Source organism: Molothrus aeneus, chromosome 1, assembly GCF_037042795.1.
Source record: "Molothrus aeneus isolate 106 chromosome 1, BPBGC_Maene_1.0, whole genome shotgun sequence".
Lineage (NCBI taxonomy): Eukaryota > Metazoa > Chordata > Aves > Passeriformes > Icteridae > Molothrus > Molothrus aeneus.
Genome location: NC_089646.1, coordinates 118,988,596 through 119,011,642, shown reverse-complemented (window position 1 = coordinate 119,011,642; position 23,047 = coordinate 118,988,596). Strand labels below are relative to the sequence as shown.

General features: G+C 38.9%; 1 protein-coding gene and 1 long non-coding RNA gene across 5 annotated transcripts in view; one reads left to right on the top strand and one right to left on the bottom strand.

The window, feature by feature from the left end:
• Positions 1-3,198, bottom strand: part of C1H8orf34 (chromosome 1 C8orf34 homolog) — a 150,624-nt gene extending 147,426 nt beyond the window's left edge. For all 4 annotated transcript variants that reach the window (XM_066563775.1, XM_066563776.1, XM_066563782.1 and 1 more), the window contains exon 1: positions 2,679-3,198. In XM_066563775.1, coding sequence (XP_066419872.1) covers positions 2,679-2,747 — 69 coding nt within the window. In that variant the 5' untranslated portion in view covers positions 2,748-3,198. The remainder of the gene's footprint in view (positions 1-2,678) is intronic.
• The window catches only part of LOC136565299 (uncharacterized), a 109,916-nt gene continuing 89,373 nt past the window's right edge, over positions 2,505-23,047 (top strand). The window contains exon 1 of the long non-coding RNA XR_010784852.1: positions 2,505-2,901. This is a non-coding gene — a long non-coding RNA (uncharacterized lncRNA). The remainder of the gene's footprint in view (positions 2,902-23,047) is intronic.

The window sequence follows — 23,047 nt, the reverse complement described above, 5'->3', positions numbered from 1 at the left end:
CAATGACCTACTAGCAAGAGCAATTACTGCTCTTAACTGTAATGCAGTGGAATTGTACTTCACCTTCAGTACAGCACCAACTGTTCCACCCCTTAGCATTCTGTGCCTTTGTAATTGTCTAAAATCAATGGTGTAAAGTCCCTCTGATCAGTGATTATTCATTATGCAAGTATGAAACACAATCTCTTTATGCATCACTATCCCTGCCCTCATCTCAGAAAGCTCACAGGTCCTCTCTCCCTGCCCTTCTTTCCTGTTACTGTCCTCCCACTTTTATTTCATGCACTCCCTAAAATGTTGACTTGAATCATATATTGAGCAATTACAGTCACAACCTGTTCAGCAGATAACACGGGAGAAAACTGAATCCAAGTCCACTCTGTTCTGAGTTGCTATTAGAAAATTAATACTCACTGAAAAAAAAAAAAAATGGCTGTCATTCATGACAAGTGACAGGTAATTAGCATCCAAACCAGAAGCAGTAGAAGAAAATGCTAGCTGTTCCTGGATGAAAGACCAAGCACAGGTCTCATTTTGAAATGTGTCAGAACTTTTAGACACCTGAAAAACTGATGTGTTAGTGACTATATCTGCCTGTGAACACATGGCATTCTTGAAACACCACAAAGCACATCTAATAGTAATACTAGTGTAGAGTACAAGATTCATCTGTGCATAGTCTTTGATCAATTCCCATCAACTTCAAATACCTTTCTTTTTTTAAGGATTACAAGATCAAGAACAGACTGCAGATCTTCAATAAACTGTTGAGAACAAAAAGTACATCAAAAAATTAAATATGCAGGTAGATTTTAAATGGCCAGTCAGGAAGTGGAGGAGATAGGAATTATGATCTTCTTCTTCCCAGTGTAATGGATTAAAATAACTGTAAACAGCTGCAGGAATGCTATACCCCTAGATCTTAAAACTAGTCACTAGTATTCAGGTGTAAGTAGATTTCACACCACAAGTCTTCCTGGTATACATGAGTGCACCATGAACCTGTAGACAGCCTGCACAGTTATGCAAAGAGCCGTTCACAGATTCTGAATGAAATTCCTATATTACAAAGATTAGTGAAGTATGTGGTGAAAGGCTGAAACAAATACAACTTCTTAGTCTTTCTCTCCACTATTGATAACTGAAACATCCTACAAGAATCCAAACAGAGACAAGCATCTTGTACTACAGAGAAACTAGGTTAAAACACAGTGACTCAGAACAGAGATGCCAAGTGGTTCGCTTGAATTTTAATGTGTAAACCTATGGGTTAAAGAAATTTAGAAGAAAATGAGAGCTGTCAAGGGCCTAACCCTTGAACAACCCGAAAGCACTGAATTCCCATTGAAATAAACAAGAGTCAGTTACGTACTTAGACCTAGCAACACAGCTCATTGAACAGAATTTTATTCAGGAATTGAACCACACAAGTGTTTCCATTTTTATTCAATTCCTTAACTAGAAAAATCACCTGCTATTCCCTAGTACCCAGTTACTGTTCCATCAAATGTGGCTTTATTTATTGCAAAATAAAAACATCTAATACCGCTAGCACTGAACCAGCACAGTCTATTTCAACAGCCTATGCACACAAAAAATATAAAAACAGACCATTAGCAAACAATTTTCTAACAAAATTTGAACCTTTCTCATGGAGGGTGGTAAAATATACACTGAAGATGAGGCGTCCACCCCACTAGAGAGATTTCATAGATGGTAAGCTTGATTGAGAACAAGTTAAATACTGAAAAAAGGAGACTTGTGCCTTGTGATAATACTGCCAGAGTGCAGTGCATAATATATGTGCATTTTGATGTTTAAAACTGCATGAGAAACAGGATGATAAAATGGTAATAATCACGATTGCTCTAGCACCCTTTCAAATTCTAAGTATTCACAGCTTATGTACTGAAATAGTAAAATATGCACATCTCTGCATCTACAAATCCCTGCAAGTGCATCGCTGTAAGAAAACGTTAAATCTCTAGCAAAAACACGGTGTGTGGCTGCAGATAAAAATTTCAGAAAACACCATCGACACGGACTTTTCGCAGGACAGAGTTCCTTCCGAGCGCTCGGTGCAGAGGGTGTGTTTCCCGGTGGGAGGCACCCACCTGTCCCTCACCGCTGGCCGGTCACGGAGGGGCAGCGCCTCGGAGCTCGCCCCGGGCCGTGCGGCGCCCGGCGCCCAGCGCTGCCGCCCAGGAGCCGCCGGGGGTTGGAAGCGCCGCCTCCCCTCGCCGCGCACGGCGGGTGCGCGGTCGGTCCGCGGCTCCCCGCGGCCGGACGGCGGTGCCGGGCCGCTGTCCCGCGGCCGCCGGGGCGAGGCGGCAGCGCCCCGGGGGCGGCCCCGGGGACTCGGGCCGCGGGCGGGAGGGCGGAGGGGCACCTGTTTGACGACCCGCGCGGGATCGTGGTGGGGCGAAGAAGCGGGGCACATCCTCGGGATAGCCAGGAAGGGAGGGCTGCGGGGAGCTCCGGTTCTCGGAGGAGGGACACGAGGGCACACGCGTGGTGCGGGGCGGCAGGACAGGGTGAGGGGTGCCGGCACTGCCGAAGCAGCGCCTCAAACTCATCCTCGCCCCTGCGTTCACCTGGGCTGCGCGGGGGGCCGCGGCCATCGTGGGGACACCCCCGCCCCCACCGCGCAGGAGCCGGCCGGCAAGAGCGCACCTTACCTCGAAGAGGGGACCGATCTTATTCTTCTCCAGGTAGGCTTGGATCCTCGTCTGCTGGTGAGACGCCATGAAGAGCTCCGGGGGCGGGGGCTTGAGCTCGTCTCCCCCGGCGGCGGCTGCAGTCCCTCCGGCTGCTGGCGGCTCACTCCTCCGCTGCACAAGGGCTGCCACAGCGGGAGAGGGCGGAGGCGCTGCCGAAGTGCCCGGGACGGAGCGAACTCAGGTAACTGGGGGCGGGGGAAGGAGCCGGGTGCCAGTCGCCCGCTTAGCCGGGCGCGGGGTTGGCAGCCCTCAGGGAGCAGCGGGCGGGCGCTGCCTGGAGCGGAGCATGGTGCAGGGAGGCGAGGAGCTACAAAGGCGGTCTCCGAGCCCGCTCCGCGCTGCGTGTGTCTGTCAGTCCGTCTCTGTCTGTGTTTCTGTGCCAGGCAGCGCCTTGGTGACGGGAGCGGCCGCGGCTCAGCGCTGCCGCCCTCGCCACAGCGCCGCTGCCGAGGCCGGTAGCCGCGGGCTCCTGTCAGCTCCGCGGCCGCCGGCGCCCGTTGACGCCCGGGCTCGGCGCACAAAAGGCGGGAGCGGGGGAAGGGGGAGGAGAGCGGGCGGGAGGCGGGGGCTGCTCTGCCTCCGCCGCTCCCCTGCCCGCCCGGCGACGGGCTTGCCCCCGGCGGAGCCGCAGCCTCCGCTCCCCGCCGACGCTTGCGGGGCCCCCACCTGGCTCCGGTGCCCCGGGCGGGGTGAGCGCCGCGGGCCGCCCGGCGTGAGGCAACTGAGCGGCACGCGAAAACTTCAGCTGGGGAAGGTCGCGGAGGAGCGAAACGAGTCGCGCTGCCAGCAGGGAAGGGGGGTGCAAGGACTGCAGCCAGCACTTTTCCTTAATTTCTGTTTAAATTATCTTTAAATCTTAAAATGCTACCTTTCTTATGATGCCAATAAAATTTCCAATTAGGTACAATCAGCATTTTAATGGAAAAATTGGAGTAGCTATGCAGGTGCGTCTTGGTCGCAGGTTGAGTTCCAGCAAGCAGCCAAGGGCGCGATGGAGCAAGTAAGAAATATTCATCTGGCTTCAGAGAGTAGTGAGTTAATGGGTACATCAAAAAATCAGTGTTTATTCTGTCTTCAAATAGTCAGTATCCCCCCCATTTCTGGAAGCAGGATCATAATCAGCTTTTTTTTCTCTCTCCCTCTACTTAGAGAAGAATAAACAGAAACATGTTTCTTGGGGTTTGACACTTCTGTTTTTCTCCAATAACTGATACTGCTGTGCTAACCTGTTTGGTTAAAAAAATATACTTTTTTTTATAAGGATATTTTAAAGACACAAAACAGCTTTGAAGACTATTGGGAACATTCAGCACATCTGCTGAATCAGGGTGCCTGTTCCCAATCAAGCAGAGTTCTGCAAACGCGAGAGTACAAGCATCTCCCGATTCAGAAACCGCTAAAGAAAAGGATGAATTTTGTCAGGAGTTAAAAGATCCTGAGTTCCGCTCCCACAGCCCAGCCATTGACTGTTGATTGACTTCAAAGTCCTCAGTACTGACCTAAACCTCAAGTTTCTACCTAGAAGGAGGTCAAGTGTAAGTGTATTACAAAGAGCTTGCAGCGCATCCTGTAGTGTAAGCAGCAGCCTGTAGAATTCTTTAATGGTTTGGTGGAATGTGCTCATCCCAGCCTTACTGAGGCAGTGTTTGTTTCCATAGTAGTCACTTAAAAATGGCACATTTTTTTAATTTGAATTCTCAGTGGGTAGTCTTCTAAAATTCGTATCAACTCAGAGTTTTAGCCTATCTTCTTCAGCAAAGTATTGCCTGGTGCCACCTAAATGATATGGTGGTAAGCTAGTTTAATCAGCCTAATGAGGATCATACAATCAGAGGGATAATTGCCAGTGATGCAGGTTCTCTGCAGTGGCTCTAATGATTCCCATCAGATGAGGATGTTTGCAAAATTTCATAAATCTCACCAGAACCCAGACAGCTCCAATAAGTAAAAGTCTCCCACTTTGTAAAATGAAGCTCCCCCAATGATGCAAAAATGAGAGCATATGTTTCATAGCTCTACACAGCCTGACTTCTCAAAGTAGCAGCACATCCAGACCTGCAGGGACGTGGCCATATCAGGACCTGCAAACTGTCACTGCTCTGTGTTGACCAGGAAGAGGACTGAAGAAAAGAAACAAGACTGTCAGCAATATGAATAGAAAAGAGAATTCATTAAAGGAGGCTTTAAAGATAGCATAAATGTCTAGGTTGCATATTGTACAATTAGATAGGTGCCAAGATCTCACTGTTAAAACCTCAGAGTTTTGAGGATTTCTGTGTTTTGTTTTTTCTTTCCTCCCACTGAATGACAGAATTGTTGAGGTTGGAAGGGACTGGTCCAAGCCCCCTGCTACAGCAGATTCACTTACAGCTCATTGCCCAGCCCTCTGTCCAGATGACTTTTGAATATCTAGCAAGGATGCTGGATTTTTTTGGTGTCTGTTGTCATTCTCGCTTCCTTTCTCCCTAGACCATTTTTCCTTCTCTTAATTCTCACCCAGACATATAATCTAGATTTTCCAGTTGGCTTGGGAGACACAGTAGCAGTCCTGCTGTGGCTGGGAAAGCTTCCAAGGCCAAATGTTGAATTAGCTTTCTAAACAGACACATCTTGTAACCCCCACAGCTCCCATGAGACTTAAGTGACAGGTTATCCTTTGATATGGATTAGGTACTTTAGGGAGACACAAATGCAGACAGTTCCTTACAAAGAGCTTCATGTTACTGTTACCTAGTTGAAGGTCTTCAGCAGTTCCCTGACAGTAAAGCTTTCTGAGTGCTAAAATATGGGAGTTCAGGTGTCTCCTGCAGACAGCATAGGCTGAGTGACATGGTATAATAGGAAAAGGAGCTTCACTGATAGCATTCTTTTCTCTTTTTTTCCAAGAAAGCACAAAAACTGTTGCTAGGTTTGCAACAAGCCACACCAAATTAGCAATCAATAAATACATGTGATTTGCAAATAAGCACAGAAAGCTGGATATGTCCCTGCTGTCCTCTTAGTTGTTAGGAGAAAAACATTTTCAAAATTTCATTACAATATTCTAAGTTTTTTAAACTGGTATTAATACAGTTTAAAATTAACTTTCATCTTAATACCAAAGGAAAAAGTCTCTTGGATTAAAATTACTGGTTTAGGCATGCCTGAATTTTTTATCACTTTCAGCAACATTTTTGTATGAGCAAGTGAACACTAAAATACTTTACAACCTAAGTAATAAAATATAGCCTCTGTATTGCACTTTGCTATGGTCCTGGTTTCATTTCATGGATATTTTTCTTTCAAGAGCAGTATACAGCATGCATATCTACATAACACTCAGCAGTGAACTGCAAGAAAAGAAACAACTGAAAGGATTTGCACACAGGCACCAAAAAATTAAAAGTATCCCAATTAAAAAATATATTCCCCTCAGAAAACAAGATTTCCTAAAAAACAAGGAGAACGAGTCAAAAGAACAGGGCTAATTTTAAGATGCTCATGACCAGTTCTTATCAGTTCTTATACTGTGTCTGTGGTATCTGAGCTCCCTGCTTCCTACCATTGTTATGTTGGTGGGTTTCTCACCCTTCAATCTTTTCTCCAAGAGAACAGTGTGCATTTTTGATAGATCATTTCTAGTTTGACTTACTCAGTTCAAGGACTTTGCTAGAGTAGGGACCCATTAAATAATTCCATAGTATTCTACATCATTTCAGTCCAGCCATCCATTTTTCAGTTTTTCAAGTTTGCTACAGTTCCAATGCTGAGCACTGAATTTTTTAAGTTTCAGTCAGTTGCAGTACCCATTCATCATTGCCAGAGTTAAGTTACCCAGCCTTCACATGCAAAGGTGTTCTTCAGGAGTCAGAGCTGCCACTGCCGAGCAGAAAAGGAAACTGATGACTTGGCTGGCTGTAAAAGTACTCCGTGGGTCACAAATACCGAGTGCCAAGTCAACAATTTTTTCCCCTTCTGGCTAAAATTTGATCCATATGCTCTGTACGAAGTTTATTTTTTGAGATGGCATCTGGAGTACAAAAGAGACATTACAATCTAAGAGAAATATAGTGGCAATATATGAATTTATTACAAACCTTTAAATGGCTTTCTAGTTCCCATTAAGTGCTTTATGTTTCAGCTATCAAAAATCATCAGAAATTTCTTAACCTTTCAAAAACAATTACAGAGAAGAGAAAAAGTAGCAGGCACTTCAAAAGAGGTAGTATTCATCAAAACCTGGTGATGTTTTCCTTAGAAAGCTTTCTGTTTTGCCAGTGTTTCCTTTCATGTAATAACTCTACAACAAAGACTTCTTCTTCCATTACTGTGATTGTTTCTATTGAGTTTGATATTCTATGCAAAGTCATTATCTGGTTCATGAAGAGCTATGAGCCATTAGTCAACAGCTGACTAAATGCAGTTCTTAAAGTATCCTTGTACTTTAAAAAAAAGGAGCTGAAGTTACATCCAGGAGAATAAAATCCCTGGGTTCCTGCACTTTATAAATGAGACATTATTTTTTATTGTCAAAGCATAGCCTTGGAACATTACAAACCCCTGTTGTAAAATTTTCTGAAAAAGCACACATCCACACACACACTGACTAAATATTGCAGTGCTCCAAGCTGTTTAAAATAATGAAGGTCTAGAAGTTCCTAACCTAGAAAGCTGTCATCTTGCTTTTTATTTAGTATTCCCCTAAAAATGGATCTGCTTGGATGGCACGTTCTCAAAAGAAATTGAAGCATCTTACTGTATTATGCTGAAATATCCAATTTACCTTTTATCCCATATCAAGTTATCTGACAGAATTGGGAATAACATCACTGGAGGGCTGATTTTGTACACTTAATTTTATCTGGTGAGGTTTTTTTAAATGTACTCAGTAAATGATAATATATCCACAAGCTTGAGTTGAAGCAACCTCAAATATCCTTTGTATGGTTTTCTATTCACACCAAGATAGGAGCCATGCAACTTCAAAATTTGGACTTGACCCAAACTTGTTGTAAAGAGCAAGAATTTCTTTGCATCTTCATTCCCATAGAGAATTCAACCTGTGTTTTGGATATTTTGTCCTTTATACACTGTGATCTTGACCACAAACAGCCTCTGTGGTAAAAGATTTCCTATTCTCTACAGGGTAGGATCTCTTGGAAACTTGAAAGTTTGCATTATCCTCAGGCTCTCAATAAGGACAAGAACAAATCACTGGAAAATCCAAGATTCATAAACCCCCACTGTGCTTAAGGAGGATGAGTGTCTACCTCTCTGACTCCTCTTATTTTCAGATGTATTCTGTACCTTGCTTTCATTTATCATGTTCACTTTCCTGCTTCCAATGATTTGTTCAGCAATGCTCTCATCCTATTCAGAAAAAAAATTCCATCTCAACTTGAAGAATCTAGCTCATATCATATTAAAAATGCAACCAATAATAGAAAGCACTACTCTTTCAAGACTTTAGTGCAGCTTATATCCATTTTTAGCACCTTTATAGTTGTTTTCTTTCTGTTTGGCTACACATTAACATAAGTAGAAGTACTTATGAGAATATTTGTAATAGAGTTGGCTGTATATATTAAATACATTTCAATGACAAATATGCTCTGAGAATTTACTTTTATTTGCAGTATGGAAGACTGCAGACAGGCTTTATTCAGAGTTCTGCTTTGCAGTTCAGCTGCAAAGCAGAACTGTTAGTACCCTCCTGGAGATGGATTGGCCAGGTTCATATTCAGCTTCACTGACACCCAGGGACTGAAGTAATTAAATTAAAGACTTGCAACACAAACTGACAGTTACATTCTTCATCCTTTCTAAGGGATAAAACTAATAATTTAATTCCTTGGTAGTGACCAAGAACATAAAATTTCAAACCTTCAGAAACTGTTCCTTTCCCCTCCTTCTGTATCACTGCCAGAGCACAGACCATTTCTCCGTGCACTATTGGCATTCGGGTATTGTGGATGGCAGCAGGGACTGAACCAAAACCTTTTGGCATGTCCTGCTGTCCCAAGAGTCTGGTCTAGTCCTTCTAGCCCTCAACTAGTAACTAATACTATGCAGACTAGCCACTAGAGGGGAATAAAGAATCATACTGTTCTAACATAGGTTACTGCATCACAAACTGCTTTGCAGGGACATCTCAGCCATGGCCATGAACAAGTGCTGTATCTGACTCAGCTGGCAATGCTGCTTCATGCTGCAGCCATTACATTTGCATTCAGACAGCAAGTTTACTTAAGGGTCTTTAAACCTATAATATGTTTGTACACTCACTGCATAATTATTATAAATGTTTGTACTGCTAACTGTGTCCTAATTATTTGCAGTGGTAAAGTTTTGTAGGCTCTGAACCACCAAGCATTTCAGCATGTTTTATTAACTAAAAAGATAGATCCAAATTAGGTTTTTCAGGTGCTAGAGGTAAACATAGATTATGGTGTTTTCAAGGTCAGGGAGGTATGGCCATCAGGGGAGATCAGTCACAGCTAACTAGCCTAGGAGGACTATCAAGCCTTAGGTGCCTGTAAGACCCTCATTTGGGAAGCTACTGAAAGCAGGTAATGGTACTAAAGCTGCTGATTAGTGAGTGAATGGTGCAGACACCAATCTAGATAGTGGAACTTTAGGACAACTGATTTTCAGGTGGTTGAGTTAGTTTTGCCTATACAACTTTGACTTCTCTGCTCTTAACAATGCAAGTTAAGACCAGTAAAGAATTATTATTACCCATCAGGAGTCCCTAAAACATACAGGAGGCTGGTTTTTATTATCAGAATGGACCTAAGAATGAACAGAATTATGTTAAATGAGCATACCAGTAATGTCACCTTCCAACACTTCAAAACAAAACAAAAGAAGCAGTTCTAATCCAAAATCAGGAAGAGATACCTTGAAATAAATTTTAAACCTTTAAATTTCAACATTTCAAGACCTCTGAACTCTCCTTTTCTCCTGGCTGCTCTCCTGACACTGAGCTGTGATCTCTAGTAACTCTTTCTTTTAATAATGAAGGCAAAGATTCTGCTATAGCCATTTGATTGCAGGAAGTAGAATCGGAGAAAAAAAAAAAAACAACACAAAAGGAGTAGTGGTAAAAAATATATGAGTTGGCAATGCCACTGTATATTATTTTCCAGGCTTAACAGAGCTGGATTTGAAGACAATATCCAGGGACAAGAGCTTAAAAATGGAAAATTTACTAACCTAAAGATTCTTATCTTCACACAGAAATCCAGGCAGGAGGTATGTATGTATTGCTTTTTAGTAAGAGGGAGGCCAGCAATGATCCCATTTAATTTCCTGTTGTAGGAGGCTTAGCAACTATTCAGTAATAATATCTCCTTAGGTGATTGCTGCTTATACTTGGAGGGATGTGAAATTAGAGGAAGTCCTTGAAATATTAATGCCATTGCCCATTACAGTCCTTGAAGAGGAAGACAAGGACATTGGACTGAATGTGCCATTGAATGCTTGCCCTTGGCAGTGTTTCAACCATCACACACATCTGATTCTCTCTAAAGTGGAAAAAATTCTTGGCTTGGGACACATCCCCTTGGGTTGTTTCTCATGGAAAATACTGGACACAGGGTTACTTCATCATGACTGATTTGCTTAATTGGAAAGAAAGAATGATATTTCTGCTGTGAAAGTAATTGGCGTTTAACATTTTTGCATCTAACTTCTTTCAGAAAGTTTCCACTGTTTTTTCTTAAGCAGGTCTTCATAGGCTGATGCCTTGATAATGAGTTGTATTTTTCACCTGATACACCAAATCTTAGCCATACAGCTGTCTCCCACTAGCAAGTATGAACTTGAAACATTTTAAATAACATGCATTACAATAAGAACATACATCAGACAATTAGCAAAAATGTAATTGAATTTGTCTCCTGTCTGAAAACAGAGGGAAAAGGTTGGCTTGTTATTAGTAGCATAATAATCCTAATAACATTTTAAAATGTATTTTTAATCTAGGATTAATTTTCCAGCACTTGATAAAGCAATTTAAATTTCATAAGCTTCATTGTCCTAAACAATTTGGAAATAAAGGATTATCTGCAGCAAAATTGAAAGGCTCATTTGGAGACTACCTGTGTGCCTAAGCTTTTCTATGAAAATATGTAGATAGTTATTTTGCTGGAAACTTTTTTCATGTAAATAGAGGGATGTATTGTCTGTTTCACAGGAATATTTTAGCTTGAATCATGTTCTTATCAGAAAACTTAAATTCCAGACTATATATGAAAAGTAATAAGGGGGTCAGTACCAACTTTCCCTCAAAAGAATAAAGCATGGAAATATTGACCGCACATAGAGATACTAATTCAATGCTTATAATAAACAATACTGCAATTAACTATTAATTTTATTTTATAAGAGTGAGTCAAGATTTAATTTTTTGGTAATCACTGGCAGATCTGCTTTAAATCTTCTTACTAGAGTATTTACATAAATTGTTTATGAATGTTTACAGAGTTGTATTCTGGTTGGATTTGTGAAGTCAGTCTTGAATGTTTTGTTTGAAAAATTTATGCTAATTGACCCATGTAGAATTATTGTGGGCTTTCCATAATGTGCTACAGAAATTTAGCATAGTGGCTGTCTTTACAGCAAGAACTATTTTCTAATTATTAGGTAAGCATTTGTTCATGATTTACAAAACTGTAATTTAGGGACTTCTATACACTATCAAAGATAAGCATAAAAAATTTGTCACAATTTTTCTGGCTTTCAAGGCCTTTCAGCAAATTCTGTAGAGGAGAGATTTTTTAAAAAGAAATGGATACTCACAATTGTGAATTTACATAATGACTTTTTGATGATATCTAAATGATGGCACAGAAGCTAAAATAACATGGAGAGAAGCATAAAGACTAACTGATAGGGAAACCACTAAGGGAGGTAACTGTGTGAGTACATAACTACCATAAACAGAGTGAATGAGAAAAGTACTAGAATCATGCATTGTACCACATTAATTCACTGGAGAATGTGGAAAGGCTTGTAGACCACGTATCATGGTTAATTTTAAAAGATATCTGCCAAGCTTGCTATACTATGCTATGAAGACAGTTTAGCCAAAATGACAAAGGGGAGGAAAATATTCCAAGAGATTTGGAATCACACCTGCAAGACAGAGACTATGGATCAGTATCAGGCCCACAGTAAAGATAACCGGTAAAAATAACAGAAAACCTGAAGCTTTGAACAGAATTTATAAATTTATGTTTCTGCCAGATTTGTTGGTGCAGCCCTTTTTTAAAGTAGCAATATGCTGCACTTGAGGGAGGGGAAAAAAATGAATGAGCAGTCTGTTCAAACTAGAGAAAATGTAAGAAAGATAACACTATGGTCAGTATCATCAACCTATTGTGAGCATGTACACAAGATACAGCTATGTACACGAGGTAAAGCTATTACTGAGCTTTAGGAAAGTGGTATTTGGAGCACTTCAAAAGGTTTGGAGAATCAATTCAGATAGTTATCTGGACTGATACAGAGATGGACGTGATGGTAAGCATTCTGCAAAACACTTCATCCACAAGGCTGTTCAGAATGCAGTACCTGTTTTACTCATGTTTTTCCTATTTCTTTTCCTCCTGTTCACTTCCTATTTAGAATTTATAACTACTATCAAGAGTTACTCAGAATAGATAAGTATATTTTCTATCAGAGTAGAAAAGTGCATTATCTACTTTATTGTGTATTAGTAAGGATGTTCTTCGAATTCTCTAAGAAAGTGGGGGTAGAAAAGAAAAAAAGATTATTAATTTTTGGAACCTAAGCACATCACACAAAATAATCCAGATGTTCACTGATAATGCTTTTTCCTACAGTAAAATCAGCATCTCTCTCTCTTTTCCTACTTTCCACTGAGTTTTCTGTCTAGTCAGAGTAAAGGCTACTTACATAGCCCACTATCTCCTCTACCTCTTTCTTTGGCGTATATGAAACATCCCTCCCACTGAAAAAATTCTGTATCCCAGGATCTATCCTAAATATTCTCAATTCAGACACTAACATGGGTTCCAAGGATAGGAATCTCAGTTTTAGTTACTTTGTTATGTCCTTCTCATCTGCTTATGCTGAAACATTTGTAGTAAAGATACTTCTGTTTATCTTTAAAGAAGTCTCTTTAAAGATACTTCTGTTCTGTTTGGCACTTTCTGCAGGTGTGATGTTTCAGTTCAATTATAAAGAATTTAATGAGCTTCAGTACAACTTTGTTCCAATGACATTAGGAGATATTTCCTCAGGAAATTATTTATTTAGTCTTATGTCTCTACCACTGGTAAAGTTTGGTTTCAGGGAATCACAATTTCTGCCTTTTTACTCAAGGTCCTTAAGTCAGAAAAAGAATCAATTATCCCATAGCAGGTCTGTAGAAAGAATTAATGCATTGCAAGTGTCCTACTCTGTCATGAAGCTCCATTCACTTCTGCACTAGTATTGAAGTTGCACTGAGGTTGAAATCCTTCAATCGTCCTTTCCTTCACCATTCTTTACTACAATGTTTCAATCTCCGTTACTGCACTTATTCCCTCTTTGTGTCCTCATTTACCTGTTCCATAATCTGCAACAATGAAAAGTTTATATTCTGCCTCATTTATTGGAATATTAATATTTGGGATATGTCTCCAAATAATTTCTTTCCTATCATCCCAAGAAAATGTTTACATATTTTTAGCTTAAAAACTCATGTCCAGTTTTTTCATTATGCATGATCATGATGACATTATGCAGAAATATATTTTCTTCATAGAGTCATGATTGACTGGTCCAAATTGATGAGTTTTTTCTACTGCAGTGCATTTTAACAGGGATTCCAATATTATATACACCAGCACAAGTTAACAAGTTACAATCTGTTTAATGACAAAACCAAATGTTAAACAAAATTTTCTTCTTAGTTTAAAAGTAAATAAACAGTAAGTATTATCTTTCTAGTTAATGTTTCTTGCCATCTGAATAAACTGCTGTTTCAAATATGAATCCCCTTTCCATTATAACCCCCATTTTATATAATTACATTCCAGTCAAAAACTGGATAGCATATGGACATCTTTTACAGATTTTCTTTCAATATATAAAAAACAATTAGACAAACAAAAAACCATAATATTAGGTTTCAAAATTATCTGGTTCAAATTTCTGAAAGATATTGAAATTACTTCTACCTCCGTGAGAATAATACCTAAAGAGAACAGGAGAGAAACTGCCAACTGGGAATTATTTTAAAAACATTTTGAATATATCCTAAAGTATTTATAAAGTAATTTTAAATGTTCACAGAAAGCAGTGCATTGAAGAGGAAGGAAATGGAAAGAAGACATTTTCCTTTACAAGTACAAAACAGAGTGTAATTTCATTTCAGTTCACATTTGAGAAGCTTGGGAAACAACATATCAAAAATGCAAATGTATACAATATGTTTAAAGATAAATATAATGCAATTGGTCTGTGTAGTAGCTAAATCAGGAAATTGACTGTAATTGTAGTTTATTTTATGAGAACATAATATAATTACAAGACTGTTGAAAGAGAAGCTTATATACATCAAAATCAGTGGATTAAGACATAATGTTCTTATATGAAATTCTGCCCTCAGACTCTGAGGCACAGGATGAAGTGGCAGAGTGTAGTAATGGAGTTAAGAGCCCCACAGAGGATTAAAGAAAGCCATACTGCCAGCAGTGCTCAGCAGGCGTGTGAGGAAGGAATCAGAGTATAGATTCAAAATGAATTGACACAAGAACATGGAGTGAAGAAACTGCTTGAGCCCTAAAACACAACCTTTCTTTTTATAGGCTGTAAATGAGCCTTGCTCTATGCCCACACAGAAAGTCAAGAGTATGAGGACACATGTAGCCTTCAGTGTCCAGCCTGGACTGGAGGATAAAGTTCCCAATGGACAAAAAGATCTCCCAACTGGTTCAGAGATGAAAAAATAACATTGTTTTCTTAGAGCTCAACAATTACAGAGAATAAGATTTGCCACTAGCACTGATCACTGAGAGCAGGAGAAGCAATGCTTTTAGATTGCTTGGACAAAAAAGTGACCTGTAAAGGGATTAGTTCATAAGTCCTACAGAGCTTCCATTAAATGTGTAGATCAAGTGAAATAAAAATTATAGGATGACTAAAGAAATTTATGTGGAAGACGACAGTGGCAATGAGCTGAGGGATAAGATCAGTTGTGTTTGCTCATATAAGCTACTGGAAAATAAGATCAGAGACTATTTTGGATATAGTCCAAGGTGCATGCCAAGCAGAGCAAAAAGATTACGAGCCAAAGGAACAGTAAGAAGTGAGTGATTACAATAAAATCAGATATAAAATATGTGCAAAATGGATGCTGCAAGAAGACCTAGTATGCTTTTAATAAGTGGAGTGGAACTGAGGTTTGGGAAGATATAAATTTCAGTGGTTGATCTATCCAATGACAAAAGTAATGTCAATTTGGACAAAATAAAAATGAGAAATTGGGACATATAGATAAAAAATTCTCCAGTGGCAGACTAGGAATCAAATAGGTTTCATATATATTCTGTACAATGAACTGTGATTAAAATTTGCAGTCTGATATTGATATGCCTCCCAAAAGATTTTTAAAATGCTACCCAAGGCTTTGGCAAAGTGACAGCCACAGCATAATCACATTTAAAACATGTGTGAAACCTTTCAAAGGTGCAATCCAGCTGAAAAAAATTTGCTGCTTGTTACAAAGACATTTCTGTGGTGCTGTATTTTTTATCAGCACTTTGTATATGCTCACCTGAACTTCACTTCTAGGTAATGCAGGAGAGCTTTTCAGTTTTTCAGAAATTTCAAATTTCTTGGGTCAGGATTCTAGAAAGAACAGTTTTCCTGTTCTGTGTTAGACTAGGCCATGAGTCTGCCAGGGCTGACTTTTCTGTATAAAAGTGTTACTTTCTACCAGCGTTTGAAAAAGGCATTACCTTTTCCAGTTAGGAATTTCTAACATGTGTGCAAAGTAGAAATCTTCCAGTAGGTTATAATGTGTTGAGGGTAGTAAAGGTCTTTGGTATACATGTTTCTCCTTATAAAACAAAAATGTACAGCTTAATGCATTACAAAGAGTGTTGTGAACTTTCCACTCACCCTACTGTTTTGTCTCTTTTTATAAGTTAATATAGAGTAAACCACTACTAAAACTACAGCTATGTAGACTTGGATAATATATAGATTGCTTGGATTTGCCTTGTCTTGCCAATTTCTGCAATGGAGCACACATTTATATTTGCAATAGAAATATGCAAAATCCTTTAAAGTTTCAATTAAAAATCTAAAACCTAAGAGTTTTCAGTCAGCACCTTAAACAATTACTCTTCTTGTCTATGCATGAGGGCATTTATATGTTCATTCCACAGAGTGTGGCAGAAGCTAGCCATGAACTTTCAGATTCACAGTGAACAGCTATTGTCATATTTTCTACTACAAATGATTATTTTGCAACTTTTAATTATTATGCATATGTTCATATTTAATTATTTAGTGTAATTAGCAAGTCCTTATGGCTTTCCTGGTTATGGTCACTGTAGTTTTTACGTGGTGGCAGAAATGAACAGTAGTTGTTGTTTTGTGATCTCATCAGCTCATACAAACTAATTTAGATCAGGCTGTACCAGGTTTGGATGCTCATCCAAAATCCTTAAAGGAGCTTCAGAAGATTGAACTAGTGATTTGCAGCTTGAGAATTAATCTGACATGATTTAATGCCAAAGACCTAGAAGGTACTAGATTGCTGCACAAAGTCTTTGTGAGGTGAAGAGTGGATTCCAGCTCCGGACCAAATTCAACTTTTTTATCTAAGTAATATTATTACCACCCACACATATAATAAAAATTTACACTCACACATATATCAAGAATTCCTGTGGACAAAGATGCTATCTTAGGTGAATACAGGTAAGAATTTGAGGAATATGACAGAGAATAAATCTAATAGCAAAACAGCTATTCCATAACAGCTTATGGAATTTGGTAGATTACTGATAAATATCAGAACTGGAAAGGTGAATCATGAGACAAATTTTAAAAAAAGATTTTTCTTTCAAGTGGGATTAAAAATTCTAGCACAATAGTTTCAGTGTCTCCTTTGGGTAGTTATTTCAACAGATAACGTTTGTCAACAGACAAAATTTGTAATTACTTATTACCTTCAACTTCATGGTCATGTATGCATTTCCTCTAATATGCATATATATTAATTTTAAAATCTTTAAAATCTTTTAAGGCAAATGTTCTCTATGCAAGGAAAACATATTATTAAAAGACATATAGATGTACATATATGGCGTTTCATCAGAGCTAATGCTTTTAGTAGCAGTTAGATTTTGCTTTGGTTGGGAGTGTTAAATAGCAAAGCCAAACAAGTTCTGCATCTGGAGAACAAGTGATACTTTGAAAAAAAAATCTGACATCATATAATATATAAAACATCCTAAACACTTTTTAGTTTAGATTACAAAGGAGAAGGAGAACTCAGTAATTAAAAAGTGATGACAAATTGAACAAACCTTTTGGTCAGTAAAAGATTCACTGTATAATTCAGAATGGTTAGAAACTCCTAGATACAAGGCAAAATACAAAGGCATAGAGACAGAAATTTCCTACCACAATTCGGTGGCAATCCACATTACATGTAATGCATAGTATTTCCAGTATCTAATACTGGAATCAAGGCCAGTAGGATCACATAGGCAATTAGCCTAGCCTTGTTGTAATAGAAGTCATAGAAATTGCAAAATTAAATAGAAGTAATACCCAGATGTTTACATTTAGGTGCCTAGAGACAGCCAAGTCCTTGTTCCTTGGAAGTATTTGTATATGTACTTAACTTTACAGAACTTGTAGCTTCATGAGGACAGAGTGGTCAGGAGCTGAGTGATCTGCATCTTGGGAAATGTGAGACCGGGCCACAGAGACGAACAGCACAAATGGAAGAGAAAAAAAGCCAAGGCACATGCAAAAGATAATATTTAAATACGTGCATACACACAACCATTTACGTACGTGTGTACATATGTGTCTATATATATGGCTGTACTTATGATGCCTGATGAATAAAAAAGAAGAGATAAAAAAGTGCAAGATTCCATGTCTGATTATAAGTTCCTTGAAAAAAATAACACCAAACACAGTTAATTTGAAGGGTCTCCATATTTCACTGGCTAGACCAGCTATTATTAATATTTACAACAGAATGTGAGTAGGAACTCTCCAGTTCCTTTTGTTTTCAATTACAATCTTCACACAAGGAAAACCTTCCATACTTTTTTCCCCCCTCATCTACATTTGGCTGTATTTAGATCTTATATACTACACAATTTAAGCAAAATCCTGGTAGGTAAGACAACAAGAATCTTCCCAAAAGCCATGGCAGACAATCATTTTTATTCCTGCAATGCACACACAGTTGTGTTACACAGTGCTTAAGATGAAATAACATTTTGGAGCAGACAGAAATGGTTTCATTGATTTCAATAATGCCGCTCTTACATATAGCAGGCAAAATTGTGTATCTTCACACTTCTATTTTGCATAACTTTAACACAAACTAAAACAAAGCAAAATAACTACACTCAAGTCTTAAAAAACACTTTTGTGGTACTGGTTGCTTTGGTAGTAACTTTATGGTTTTTCTAAATAACCAGATACTGTTAGTTTCAAGATAGAACTTTGAACATTCAAAGTAAAGAATGGGCTTTTCTTTTCTATTGATGCCAGCAGATGTGTGAACCCCCAAATGATACAACATTAACATTGACTGTATTTCCTTATCAGGCTGTGGGTCAGGGCAAGCTCAGGTTCATGCTAGAATGTTGTAACAACCTTGAAAATTAGCACTAAAAAGGGTTTTGAGACATCCTTTAAGCCATTCTGTTGTCCAAAGGCAAACTAAGCCATATCTGTAACATATGAAATATATTCCTTATGATTTGCAGTGTGAAAGACTGCACAAAAAAAAAGTCCAAACAAACAAGCAAACAAAAAAGAAATCGTTGGCTTCTGGTTGAAAAAAAAATTTAACAGAAAAGTGTACTTAGAGTAAACCAACTTTTCTTTTAAAAAGTACATTTTTCTTTAAGTTAAGAAAACAATGCTTATTCTTGGCTCTCTAAGTTTCATTGAATCATTGTGCTGTCACTGGTTGCTACACTGTTTGGATGAAAACATGTATACTTTATCATCACTATCTCAGTCACCTATTGAAAAATTAATAATGGAATACAAAGACCCTTCCAAAAAGGGAGGAAGCAGTGTCTTCCAGTCCTCACCAGGAGGCCATATATTAGCCAGATTCCATCTCTGGATTCCCTTGAGGAATCCTGTTAATTATTTTTATTGGCAGCAAAGAAAACTAAGTTCTCAAATACTTTTTATATTTATAAGCATACCTTATCCTCTTTTAAAGCTCTGGTTTGGGATTCTGTTCTCCATCTCTCATCCAGGCCTAAAGCTTAGAAGATTTGTTACAGTTCTTTTTTTCTTGTATGCTCTTGGATTGAAAATTTTTATTATAGTAATGATATTCTGACTTCTTAGTCAAAAAGTCATGCTATATTCATTGTTCAAGTAACTACTGTAGGGAACTATTTGATGGTTGTTGACTATAGTTAATAGTCTGGAATGCCCTGTTCCTCCTACTTTTACTCTTTGTTATGCTTTTTCCAAGTTATTTACTACAGAAAATGAAATCTCTCAGCTCCCCTGTAGATGTCAGGAATATTTGAGAAGGCCTGAAAATGTGGTATTGGTTTCAAAATGGCATTCACCTTTCTACTTTGTCATCTAATAGTTTTATCCAGAAACTATTATATTCAATCTTTTTTTTTTTTTTTGCCTTTCATCTGACTGTTAAATGAAATTGCTGACACATTCACCACACATTTGAAGTCAATAGTAATAATTGGATAAGTGGCATGTAGTCACATTCTTGGCATGGAAAGAACCATAAATATGTTTCTCCAATATCTCTGAGATCCGTAAAAGGGCAAAGAGCCCAACTACTTATGGGAAGGTCAAGTTAAAGACAAGATCTTTGCTGAGCAGCCTGGCTTCACCCACTCTGCCAAGCAGCTGCAGTGCAGCTGGCACACCTCTTACCTTGCATCTCAACACCTGCACAGAGGCTGCTCATGTGGCACCTGTAAAGCATCAGGGAAGCAGCACAGCCAGAGGTATCCACAGCTGCCAGCTGAAGTGCAGAACTGACTGCTGCCTGCTCCTGCCCCTCTTCCTCCTCCTGCTCAGGTGTCCATGCCATTTGAATTCTGTCTTTCTGAATCTCCACCATTGCAGAGGATGAGCCATTGCTATGTAGACAGGAAACTTTCTGCAACAGCTGGTCTTTCAACCCAGGTATCCAGCCACTGAGCAGTTTGACACCATTCTAGCCAGGCTTCCCATCACAAAGTTTGAATCCAGAGGAACAGGGCCACTTGTTGAATACTCCTGATAGAACTCTCCTAGCAAGAGTTTTCAGAGGCAGACATATTTGACACTGTGGCTCACAACATCCAGCACCTGCAGGAGGCCTGTGGAACCTACTGATCAACTGGCCACCAGTGTGGGGTCAGCATAACTGGAAGGAACATGTGGATGGCTGAGGACTTCATCTAGTGGCAATTGATTCAGTTGCTAGAGTAATACAGGTCAGAGGGGGCACCAAAGCCATGCTGCCTTCAAAGTTAGATCAAATTGCTCGTGGTTTTCCAACTGAGTGTTGAAAATCTCAAGGATTTTACAGCCTGTTTGAGGTAGAATGTGCCAGGGGTTAAGGTGATGCAGGTTTCTTCCCATAACACTAATCACACTGCATTTCTCATATTTTATCTTGTGCCCATCACATCTTGTGCTTCAACTCTAAACTTATCTGAAGAATCTGGCTTTTCTTCTGCAACCCCCTCCTCACACGGCTGAGTAAGTGGCAATCCTTCAACCTCACCTTGTCTGCCATGTGCTCCAGCCCTGTCTCCCTCTGCTGTACTCTCTACAGTTTGTAGACATGTCTTGACTCCCATCACTTAACCATGATATGAAGTCAGGCAAAGTTTAAAAATGCTAAAATATTTTAAAACAAAATCCCAAGTAAAGCAAAATACATTACAAAAATACTTTAATTGTTTTAAAGTTTGGCAGAAGCAACTTTCATCCTATTTTGATTCTCTCCTGTTGTTGACCTCAAACGTCAACATTTGGTGGCAGCTTTCTACATGGAAAGCTTTGGACTCAGTTTGGCAATATTAGGGCTAATATTTTGCACAATGAGCTGTTCTTTATAGAACTGTCCTTTACAGAAATCAATACAATAACAACCTAATGAGGCTTGGTCTAGAAAAATCTTATTTTGGAGGAGAGGATGCATTTCTGTGATTGCTTGATAGAAAACTTTATTATTTGAGTTCATTCTTCTCTTACACTTCTTTATATTTTCAACTGTTTAATTGTATTATTTCTTGTATTGAATTTGGAGCTCTCAGTAAGACTATATATATATATATATATATATATATGCCTTATACCTTCATATTCAGTTTTTCACCAAGATGGAACTGTCTGCTATAGGAATATTGATGACATCAATGGAACTTCTCTTTATCAGTACTCCTCAAAATTTGATCATAATGAGCATATGGTGCTGTCTGGTAAGATCTCTAGAGTATATGGAGCTGTTCCATAGAAGAGTATCACCCATAAAAAACCTGCATAAGCTTTTTTTTTTTTTTTTCCTATTACTATGTACATTTTCTAGAAAATGAAGGAGTTTTTTAAAATACAAAATATAAACCACCTTCTCAATGTGACAAAGCTAACAAAGTACTAGAGTATCAAAGAAAATCCTACGTTCTGTCTGGCACAAAAGCCTTTACAGCGAGAGCATTCAAAGTGTTGTTACTTAATACATAGCAGAACACAGATGCAAGATGTGATATTGACAGTGATTCATTTTACCAGAAAAACCTGGCAGACATAGTTGAAGTTAGGTTTTACAGCCACCATGCTGCAAAAAAAGCCTTACCTCAAGAAGCTTTTTTTGCTACAGGCCTAAATAGGAAAGCTTATGGTAAAATACTCTGGAGTTTTTAAAACACAGCCCTGCACAGACTCAAAAACTCAGCTGATATGGTCTGTTTTCAGAAATAAAAGCATTCAGGGGCCTAAATCTTACTCCTTTTCACTCAAGGCTTGAGCCCACCATTTAGAGATGCAAAGCCATCCAAAGTACCCCTGCATCCAGTAAGAGGCCATGGACCATGCTGACATCCAGATTCAGTTCTGCATTATAAATTCCATCCAAAACAAGCATCTTGACATTCTGGATAAGTGTCATGACTAGTATTTCAGCAAGGTGTAATAAAACTGGAGTTACTTGAGACATTAATGAGTCAGAGCCAAGCACACCTACTCTTTAAGCTAACTACCCCTCTGCTCCTTCAGTACAGCCAAGCAGAAATAGCTTTGCTAACACTTCTACTGCACAAATCCATAGAAGGATGGTGTGGTTTTGCCTCTGGAACCACTGGAATAGCAAACTCCCTAATCTATTGAGGCTCTTTCCTTTCCAGAGGCAATTACAGCAATCTAATTCAGATGCATGTAGCTGTTTCTAAAGAGCAAAGCTCTGGTATTCATTAGCCAATGTTCAGCTCTAGGAGACACTCCCCGATAGAGTCTGAAAAACTGAAACAATTGATGCAGTTTCCATCTTGCAGCTTTATATAAATGCTTAGCAAGTCTGCTCAAATGACATGTTACAAGGATTTTTCAACCTGTTCACAGCTTCTAAGATGCCAGCCCTGAGTTTTTTTCTGAGATAGGTAGCAAGAAACTAACTAATACAACTTAATTGAATATAGATCCCTGCAAATTCTTCTAGGGATAACAAGATGTGACAGCTCAACTGCTTCCATTCATATTGGTTCCTTTTGCAACCATTGAAATTTAAAAAAAAAAAAACTGTAAGAAGAAGATTTCTATTTGTGTGTTTAATTTAATCTTGAGGTTTGAGCCAGGAAACTTCATGCAGGGAGTAGAATCTGTAGGAGCAGACATGTCTGAGAATTTTGAAAATACTGTGCAACAATGAAAAGGTATCTTTATGGTTTTTTCTAGAAGGGGTGACCCTTGATATTTTAAATGCTTCACTAAAAATATAGGTATGCACTTCAAATGAACAATGCCAGTCCTATGTACAGTCTTCATAATTTCAATCCCAGATACTTAGTAATTGAAGTTTTTCAGTAGTTAATAGTCCTTGTCTCAAAGGAGATTCTCAATATCTTGTTTATTATAGAAAACAAAAAAGTTGT